Source organism: Nanorana parkeri, unplaced genomic scaffold (genome assembly GCF_000935625.1).
Source record: "Nanorana parkeri isolate BGI_ZX_2015 unplaced genomic scaffold, ASM93562v1 scaffold20, whole genome shotgun sequence".
Lineage (NCBI taxonomy): Eukaryota > Metazoa > Chordata > Amphibia > Anura > Dicroglossidae > Nanorana > Nanorana parkeri.
The window spans coordinates 4,013,274-4,023,650 of NW_017306288.1; the positions used below are offsets into that span (position 1 = coordinate 4,013,274).

Below are 10,377 nucleotides of genomic sequence, written 5' to 3' on the forward strand. Positions count from 1 at the left end.
GCAGGCTCGCACCATTTTCCAAACTAGATCTGGTCCGGAAAATGGTGTGAACCTGCCCGCAGTTCAGTGCATTCCAAACCAGACAAAATTAAGACATGCAGTATTTTTCTGGTCTGGAACAGACTGCGCTGGTGTGAACAGAGGCCAGGAATAGCATAGGCATACATTAGGATGCATTTTGGGTCCGGAAACAATCTGGTCTGGAGATGATGTGGTGTGAATGGGACCTAAGGCTGGCCATACACTAAGATTTTTCTTGCTCAACCCCACAGCTGAAAGAGAGGTCATTTGATTCCACCACCCATGCTAAACAACTTGGATGAGGGGAAATCTCCTCCTCCTATTGCATTCTGAGTCAGCGCCCGCTGCTGTCTGAATACCCAAACGCTGCTCACTGTTCGGCTGACAATTTTGCACCCAACTGTCGACAAAAGGCATTTCAAAGAAAAAAAAAAAAATCAACTATTTTCAAATTACAGTCAAAGGGGTAGCAAATGCACTGAAAACTGGCCTCATAGATTTTTCTGAATGAGATGAAGCACATTGTGTGTTGCCAATTGTTTTATATATGTTCGTCATTGTGTTTAAGATGGAAGTGATGGAGCCACCAGTGTGTAAAAGGACGCCCTTCTGGGGAGCGCCAACAGAAAGACCAATATGTCCTCCTAGCATTGCTCAGGCTGATACTTCAGGTCATAATTTGGTAGCAGTCCAATTTATTTGGGAATTTTGAGATAACAAGACAGCTCCGGCCACACAGCAAAGGTAGGAAATTCTTGAGGAGACTTCATAGCACTTGAAGCTGTAAAGACAGATAAATACTCAAAAGGCCTTGTACTGATATAAATATGGAGACTGCACGGCAACCTGATTCTGAAAATGCTGATTTCCTGGCCCCTAAAGTTTGTATATTTGTTTTTCGTACCAGGAGAGTTCTCTGCGCTGGACATTTGATGCTGGAAATAAATAAAAAAACATGATTCTGTTTTCAAAACTGTTTAATAAAACTTTATTTTGCTAACAGTTAAGTAAAACGTAAACCAACCTTGAGCAGAAACAGCACTGTTGCCATAAATTCAGACAAATTCATTTTAAAAGCCCAAAATGCAGAAAGTTATTTTAGCAATTGTGCAAGAGCTACATTCACTGGTGGTGGTAACAAGCAAGCGGGATAGATAAGTATGGTATTTAAAATTATACAAAACATAAAACAATATTTAAAACCTTCAGTCTGTTGTATGTGCATATGGATGAACTGATGTCTGAACAAGCCTCTCTGCCACCTTTGCCTTCATCCTCTGGGTTTATTATAACCCACATTTGCAATACACAGAGGTCTGCACCATGCGCTTCATGCCACTATCTCAAAGTAACTTAACATGGCCATACACTGAGAATTTCGGGTGGTTCTTGAGGAACCAGCCAAAATTCCCACAGTGGGTGCCGTCAGCACCCTTTCAGCCGGCATCCCTTGATCTTCACACGAACAGAGCTGGCAGCCAATGAGTTGCAGGCTCTGTTCACGTATTCCGACAGTGGCTGGCAGCCGATGTCAGAATACAAAAGGAAACAGCGGGGATTCCTCGATCAACGTGTTTGTAGCAATGATGGAGGAATCTGCCCACGGGTTGAATGGAAAAAAAAAAAATAGAATAGTGTATGGCCAGCTTTACAGTCTAATGATCCAATTACAAGCGCGTACACACTCCCTCTATGGCAAATTCAGACAGAAACCTACACGCTGCATTTTTTGGGTTATGGGGAGATTCACAGAGAATATATTCAAACTCCAACTTCACAATTGGTCAGTAAGCTAGGGGCCCAATGGTGACAGGAGAGCTGATGTGCTAAACGCCTTGGCAAAGTTAGTGCTTGCATAATAGAGTACCCTTTTCAGAGCTGCTCTAGAAGACAGAGGCAGGCATGTGAAAATAGCTCTGGCTGCCTGCATTGGGGAAAAAAAAACTACTGCCAACCAGAGGCTATAATAGAAGACAGTACAAGTCTCTTCTGCCATAAAAGCTTCTAACTGTCATACAGCAATTTTCTTTTTGGTATACTGAGCTGCGCATGGGCAGCTTAGTGCACAGATCTGGCCCGCCGAAATGAAGTAACTCCTGTGCACATGTGCGGGAGTAATATCATCAGGGCCCAGCCAACTAAGCAGCTCAGAACTGAAAACCCGGAAGAAGATCAGGGGCAAAGATGGAAGTGGCGGCGAGAGAGAGAATTGTAGCACTGGAGGGGTTCGATTGGCAGGAATGTCTGCCATAGAGTGCTAATATGCTGCACATACTAGCACATTATGGCTTAAAGCTCTGAGCACACCCTTTTCTCTTTAATACTCAGTTGGCAGCTTACACTGTCAAAGTACATTACAGGTACACTATAATCTGTTGCTAAAAAGTGGACTATTTATGACAGGTGGAATCAATCTATCCTATTAAGTGCATTGTCATACCAGAACTTTTCCATGTATAGAAATACTATCTTACACTGTTACATCTATAAGAATTGAAAATGTTATTGGACAACTATAAAAGTGCCCAATTATAGTGCATTTATAATTCTAGCTTAGAATTCATATTTAAGAACATAAGAATTCAAGCTGACCCTTCAAGTAAGTTAAAATAAAAAAGGCAAATGTTCGAGAACTCACTAACACCATAAAACTGTACTTAGTCACTTACTCATCCAGTCCCTGAAAGGAGAAAAAGTGTTCTTTGCAGAAGTTAATCTTTAACATTATGGCTCAAATCCAGTCCTAGAGGCCCTATGTCAGCATATCCATTCAGTGATTGCACAAAGTCAAAATAGTTATGTCTTCTCTTACATAAGTTACTAATTATGTACCTACAATGAAAAAACATGAACTGTTAAGGTGCCCATACACCTTACAACCATCGCACGACTTTCGTTGTGCGATGGTTGTAAGGTGATTAAAAGTTTGTACAACCTGCCCATCATGGACATGAAGATCGTATTTGCGATCATCACAAGACCTCCCCGCTGAGGGGAAGGCTTGCAGATTGCAATGGTAAGCAGGCAATGCGTGCTTGCGCACCTCGGGCCGTGCGGCTTTCGTCTTGCGATCGCGATACCAACCCACCAAAAATCGAACGATTTTCGGCGGGTTTTCTAGCGTGCTCGTTATACGAAAATCGTACAGTAAACGGGGTCGCACGCTGCCCATCAACCTTACGATTATCTTACGATCGCAGGATCACACAGGGCTATCACAGCTGAGCCAAATGAAAATCAACCATGGGACGATTTAAGATGCAGGATGGCCTTAATCTCCCCCCACAATCTCAGTCCAGTTCTAAGTTTTACAAATGTCCCTCCACTTTGCTTGCTTTGGGACTCTAAAATGAAGGACTGGAAAGAAGGAAAGAAAACAGAAAAGGAAAGCCTGGTCACATGACCAGCCTCTCCTCCACTCACAAAGTGCTCTTTATAGCATTATGCAAAGAATACTCTTTGCAGGGCCTCAAATTTCAGGAATCACTCTTAAAATGCAGAGCGCAACGTGAATACTGTGGTTCCTGCCTACTTTATAAATTGGCCTCTGAGCATGTTTTCCATTATATGAGCTACCGTATTAAAACAAATCGGGAAGACGATCGCCGCTTGATTTGATACAAGTGATCTAATTAGATCACTTGTATTAAACGAGCAGCGACTCACACTTCTCCTTCTTTTGGAGCGAAAAATACAGTATTTACTAGACAATCTCCACTTCAAGTATTAACTACTTTTTAGGTGGAGGAGGATATGGCCAATCTGTGTCATAACTGTATCTACTTTTACGGTACAAGTGTGAAGACGCTTCTATAACCTTCACTTGATGCACTGCTACTTTCTCTTGTCAAGTTGTGGAAAGTCCAGAAAGCCTCTCGCATACGCATCAAGCCTTCAAAGAAAAAGCAGTGGCGAGAGGGGTGCGATCAATAGAAGATAGTTACAGGCTGGATCTTCACCTTGCCGTTGCAAAAGATCATACACAAAGGCTGCCACTATTTGGCAGAACTGGTGGAGGTCTTCTTTTTAGACATCCAAGCAGTTTAAAAAATTTAACCCTTGCAGTGGGGTTACCTCCGCACTGCAAGGGTAAACTGCTCGTTTTGGTCTAGAGTCTAAAATGAAAAGGATATACTCACCCGATCCTTGGTCCCACCTGGCTACAAGACTTTTCACCCCGGGCTCCGTTGGTCTAACCTGCCAAAGTGGAGGTACCCCCACTGCAAGCGGTAATTATTTTTTTAACTGGCCGGAGTTTTTCTTCAATGAGCCGCTATTACAGAAAATACTGTATTCTGATAACTGTATGTGGTTAAAACCTGCAGTTATAGAAATTGATTGCAACTGTTGAACATGTTTTCTCCACATTTACATGGAAACTACACTGACCAGCCATTAAGCCAGGAGATGGGATCAACTATACCATTGCCAGGTCGTCTTTTATTCGCTGTTGCAGTAACCCGCTCATGCATCCTCGGTAACTTTATGGTTTGCTCCAATTCCTGACACTTCCTTTTGCTGGACAGCTTAATCAAGATGTAAATGTAGAGAAAGATTTATAATATATAAGATAGAACATAAAACAAATCGGGTAGTATGCAGAATACTATCGTTACATTAAGTACATATGGTTTTGGGAAGGATAGTTAAACGATAGCATTGATACTGTATCATCCTCATAGTTTACTTGAGGAGCTTTCCTGATTTAAGTGCTTGAGGAGGAAAGCCTGAATTCTCTGCCAAGAATCCACTTGTGCAAAACAGTGCTCTTTTGGCTCTCCTCCCCAAATAACTGGAAGAGAAACAAGCTTATGCACGGAAACTTTACACAGTGGGAAGTAAGGAGGCTCAATATAATGTCCAGCTTTGGCATAGTACACAACCTCTGGCTTTTCTTTCCCTTGCTCTTCCAAAAGTTTGCAGGCAGCCTGGGCAAAAAAGTCACTCTTCCAGTTCCTGTCATCTTCTGCAACGATAAACAGCAACTTGCAATCTGCCCTGCCAACAGGAATAAGGCTCTGTCGATTAGGTTCTTCTAGTGGATTGTTCAGCACGTCCCTGATATCGCCCACTCCTGGCTTTGGGAATTTAATCCTTTGTGGATCAAAGACAAGAGCGGGCAGGGTGATGTCCTTGTAGTGAAGGTCAGCACCGACGTTGGCTACAGATCCATTTACAACAGCTGCAGCAGTTATACCTTTAAGGAAGGAAGCCATAGAAAGCACCAAATCTCCACCTTTAGAATGACCAAAAAGGCCTATTCCTGGACCTTTAACCTGAAATAGAAAACAGAAAGCTCAATCAGCTTACTATCATGAAACAATCCTGAACAAGCGTCACAGAGGAAATCTATACAAAACAAACAGCTGCACATTTACTTAGAAACCATGGAATCCACAGGGAAAGATCTTCTCTTTAACCCCTTCGTGACTGACGACGTACAGTGTACGTCGCCAGCATCGGGGCTGTTTAAACAGACTCCCGGTGACTTTTGCCGCCGGGACTCTGTTTAAACTTGTAGAGCCGACTGTCGGCTTTACAACAGAAGCGATCCTGGCGACTTACCTGTCGCCAGATCGCTTCTGCGTCCCGAAGAAGGGGCCCCCCCCCCCGCCGGACACCCCCGCCGTGCTTCCCGGGCTCCGTTGCCCCTCCTACGGGCCCGGGACCGGCGATCTTTGTGTCCGCGGGGAGCTGGGGAGGAGGTCGACGAACTTCCGTTCATCGATCCCCTCCCCGTTCTATGGGACCGGGAGCGATGCAGATTGCATCACTTCCGGTCCCTGGGCTGTCAGTTCTGGGCTCCTGCAGCCCAGCTATAAGCTATTGAAGTGCGATCTGCACTTCAATAGCTTATTTCCAGTGTAAAGGTGACACTGGGGGTCTTTTGGACCCCCAGCATTACCTTAAAGAGTACCTGTCACCACCATCTGCTATCACATGGGGGGGCTTGTAAGCCCCCCCATGTGATAGCAGTCAAAGTAAAAAAAAAACAAAACCAGTTTTTTAAATTAAAATTGAATAAAATAAATCTAATAATAATGAAAAAAAAAAATTTTAAGTCCCCCGCGAGCACGCGCGTCGCCACGTAAATACGCGTTGGCTGCGCCTACGTATGAAAACGACGAATGCGCTACACATGTTGGGTATCGCCGCGCACGCCGGAGTGAGAGCAATAATTCTAGGGCCAGTATTTTGGGTTATCTCTAAAATTGATGACCTGTGGTGGCTTTTAAAGCGTCTATGGACTTTTTGGGGTACTGCAGTTATTCGCCGTTTCACGGACGCACGCATTTTGTACACAGGGCATGTTGGGTATCGTTTTACTCGTTGTAACCTCATCTTTTATATTCCTTTTTTTTAAAAAAATGAGTATTTTATTGTGTTCTGGGGCATTTAATTAAATTTGTCACTAAATTTTGGGGTTTAATAAGGAGTTGCGCTAATATTGCGCAACATAAAAATTTTCAACTACCACCATTTTATTCTATAGGGTCTTGGCATTCAGAAAATATATAATGTTTGGGGGTTTTAAGTAATTTTCAGGCCTAAAATGTGGAATATAACATGGGTGCAAAAAATGGAAAAAAGGCCTCAGTCATGAAGGGGTTAAACATGGCCATTCACTTTAGGATTTTTCAAACTGGCATGGATGGAGGAATCTGCCCTGTCCCTTCCTGATACTGCCTGGAAGCAGTCACTATTCAGTCAACAATTATTTTGGGAGGTTTGGTGGATGTAGCTGCCTGGCCAATAGTATCCAATACACGTAACAGAAAAGCTCTCCATGACCTTTTTTTTTTTTAATGTACAGTCCATCTACAGTGGCGCATCCCTGGTTTATTTCCTCCCCACTTGGCGCTGCTCTGTGTTCCAGCAGGGAGGAGAGAAAGTGTGACCGGCGGCCGAGTGCTGCGAGCGGCCGGCGCCTCTCCGCCCACACCACTAAGCCTCCTATCAAAGTCCGGCAAAGCGGTGTGTGGGCGGAGAAAGCCTGTGCTGTCACAGGAGGCAGAGCTCCTGTGCGAGCTTTCAGCGATCGCTGAGTGTTTGTAGATAATTGAGGACATGGTATGTTCACTATAGCCTCAGTTATGAATGAATGGGAAGTGATCTACATCCCCTCCTGTTCATTCATAATTGTAAAACACACAAAGTTCTCAAGCTATTAATGAACAGGAACACTCAGAGGATTCCTGTTCATTTATAACAGAGGCATCAGAAAAAGAGATTGAGGACTCTGTGTCCTCAATCTCTTTTTCTATTTTAAAAAGGGAAATATCAGGGGTCTGTTTAGACTCCTAATATTTCCCGAAGATCCTAAAAATAAAAATATTTAATTAAAAAAATTAATTAAAAAAAATGAAAGAAGTTTGTAAACAAATAAAAATAAAATACATTTTCGGTTTCGGCCTGACAATTTGTTTTATTTCGGTTTTGAAATCTCCATTTCGGTGCACCTCTAATATTTATATACAAGTTTGGCATTTATGTCTTTTAGAAATTACAATGTGTGGTTTTGTGTTACAGATATATTGTTTATTTTAAAGGATGTACAAGAGATTGAGTGCAGCACTTATTTCATTTTAATAAGTGTGCTCAGTGTCAGGTCAGCAATCACAGAAAATGCTCTGCAATAAAGTGTCAATCTTTCTTCACCAACCCAAGGGATAAGTGTCCAAATGTCATCCTGTCAGACAGGCTGGGAGGACAGGTCATTTCAGACTCTCTGTACAGCAATCTACGCTCTCCTGACTACAGTGTAAGGGGTTGTGTGAGGACACTCTGGACAAGATCAGGACTGGCTCATCGCCAAGTCCGAAGATCAGCATACAGCAGGCAGTCAAAACTTGGGTGGCCACAAGACACTATAAATACAGCTTGAAACAAAGTACAGCCATTTTCCTGCTTTCTATTCATCACACCCTAAATCCCTAGCAACATTTGGTTACAACTAGGGATGCACCGATACAAGCATCGGTATCGGCGGCAATACCAAGTATTTGCATGAGTACTCGTACTAATACTCCAATACCTAAAACGAGTACCTGTGCCGCGTCCGCCATCTTCAAGGACATGAAACCGCCGCACACAGGACCTCCATAGTGTCTGCAATCAAACAAGATGGCCGTGAACTCCTCCTCCACGGGCGAATGGACGAACGTTAACTCCGCCTCCAAGTCCTCACTCCTGACTGGTGAGGAAGCCTGTCAATCATCCAATCAGCGGAAGAAGAGGCCAGCATGGAGCAGATGACTAGGCTGTGACACGGAGTGGCTGAAGGAGACGGAGACAACACAGCAGGTAAGCACTGCGGCACCGCATGGGGGCTGGGCACATGGAACAAAAATAATATACAGTAACACCTTGGTTTACGAGCATAATTCGTTCCGGAAGCATGCTTGTAATCCAAAGCGCTTGTATAGCAAAGCGAATTTCCCCATAGGAAATAATGGAAATTCAGATGATTCGTTCCACAACTCAAAAATATTCATATAAAATGATTACAATACTGTACTGTAATATAATACCGTACAAAATATAAAGAAAAATTAACCAATTACCGGTACCTTAGTGGCCGGTGTGAGAGGGACAAGAGAGAGGAGGATTATTGTGTTTGCCAACTTTCACTATCACTAACAGAATCCCTGCTATCTCTTGACTCAATGGAATCTTTTTCATTTCGTGAAACCTTAACAAGGAATATATCCAATGTGACATTGCATTGTCGTTAAACAGACTCATCGCTCGCACTGCTACAGCCTTATTTGGGTGGTGCTTTTCTACAAAATGTTGCTCTTATTGCAAGTCATTGCTTGTATATCAAGGCAACATTTTTCAGAAATGTTTGCTTGTCTTGCAAAACACTCTCAAACCAAGTTACTTGTAAACCAAGGTATTACTGTATGCCTGTAAATGTTGTTGTTTAACTTTATATTTAAAAAAAAAAAAAAAACAACATTAAATAATGAAATTAATAAGTAGATCTTGCCATTGCCAACTAAGGCTTGTATCCCCCTAATGGGGAAAATAGATGGGTACATGTCCAAACTCAGAAGACTGTATAGTGTGGCACAGCTATATCCAATTCTGCATACCTGCCTTTATATTATAAAAACTTTATAATATAAAGCCAGGTATGCAGCATTGGATATGGCTGTGCCACACTATACAATACAGTGTTTTGGAGTCTGGACATGTGCTCATCTATTTGCCCCACTAGGGGGATACAAGCCTTAGTTAGCAATATGGCATGATCTAAATATTCATTTATTATTCAATGTCTTTTTAATATTATAAACTTTATAATATAAAAAAAGACATTGAATAATAAATTAAATGAATATTTATCATGCCATTGCTAAGGCTTGTATCTAGGGCTGCAACAACTAATCGACATAATCGATTATAATCGATTATTGAAAAAGTTGTCAACTTTTTATAAGAAAAAGTATTGGTAATTGGTATCAGTGAGTACTTGGAAAAAAAAAAGTATTGGTACTCGTACTCGGTCTTAAAAAAGTGGTATCGGTGCATCCCTAGTTACAACTTTCAAACCAACAGTAAACCAAGATAGCATTAATAAAGATAGCATCCCATTTCCCAATATGTTAACCGCCTGGATTTGCACTGAGGACTGCTGAGGAGATACATCTGTGCAATTGCAAATTGGAGGTACGATGTGCGGGGGTAATGACACGGACAGGACTGTCAGTGATCCTAAATGCTCAGAGATTCAAAGCGAACCCGTTTGAACGTAAAATCATTATAAGTAGCAACGAATGAGCTTGCATAGCTCTGGGTTAGAGACTGTCTTTAGGGATCACTGAACTGAAGTGCCCCCCCTATTCCAATCCAGGTGCTTACAATTGTATCTATCCTTGGCTGCATTCAAAATACTGGGACTTGTATAGGGATTGAATTGAAGTTCGGATTTCCATCAAAATGGGTGCTTCTTTTTGAGCCGTTTATATCTTATTCAGAATTACTTTCACTGATCGCTGAGTGTTTGTAGCCTCTCTCCTCTCTGACACGCTGTCACAGGAGGCTGAGTGAGCGGTGCAAGAGGAGAACCCAGGCTCCTGTGACAGCGCTGTCTCCGCCCCCACACAGCACTGTGATAGGCGGCTGAGCGGTGTGGGAGGAGAAACACCGACCGCTCACATCGCTCGTCCCGCATTTAGCCAAAAGTGCCTTTTTCGGCCGATATGTTTCGGAGGGCGATATATCGGTGCATCCCTAATATATTTTATTTTTCAAAACTTTGTTGTCACTCCGATCCTTTTTTGTAACTACTGTAATCCCAGCCTGTTTATGGGCTTGGATAAATTATTTTCCTATCCATTTCCCAATCTA

At 42.6% G+C, this 10,377-nt stretch overlaps 1 protein-coding gene across 3 annotated transcripts in view; it reads right to left on the minus strand.

Annotated features, from left to right (window-relative positions):
• Positions 1-4,668: 4,668 nt before the first annotated feature.
• LOC108792008 (acyl-coenzyme A thioesterase 1-like) overlaps positions 4,669-10,377 on the minus strand; it is a 13,088-nt gene continuing 7,379 nt past the window's right edge. For all 3 annotated transcript variants that reach the window (XM_018562696.1, XM_018562678.1, XM_018562688.1), the window contains one exon: positions 4,669-5,297. In XM_018562696.1, the coding sequence (XP_018418198.1) occupies positions 4,698-5,297 (600 nt within the window). In that variant the 3' untranslated portion in view covers positions 4,669-4,697. The remainder of the gene's footprint in view (positions 5,298-10,377) is intronic.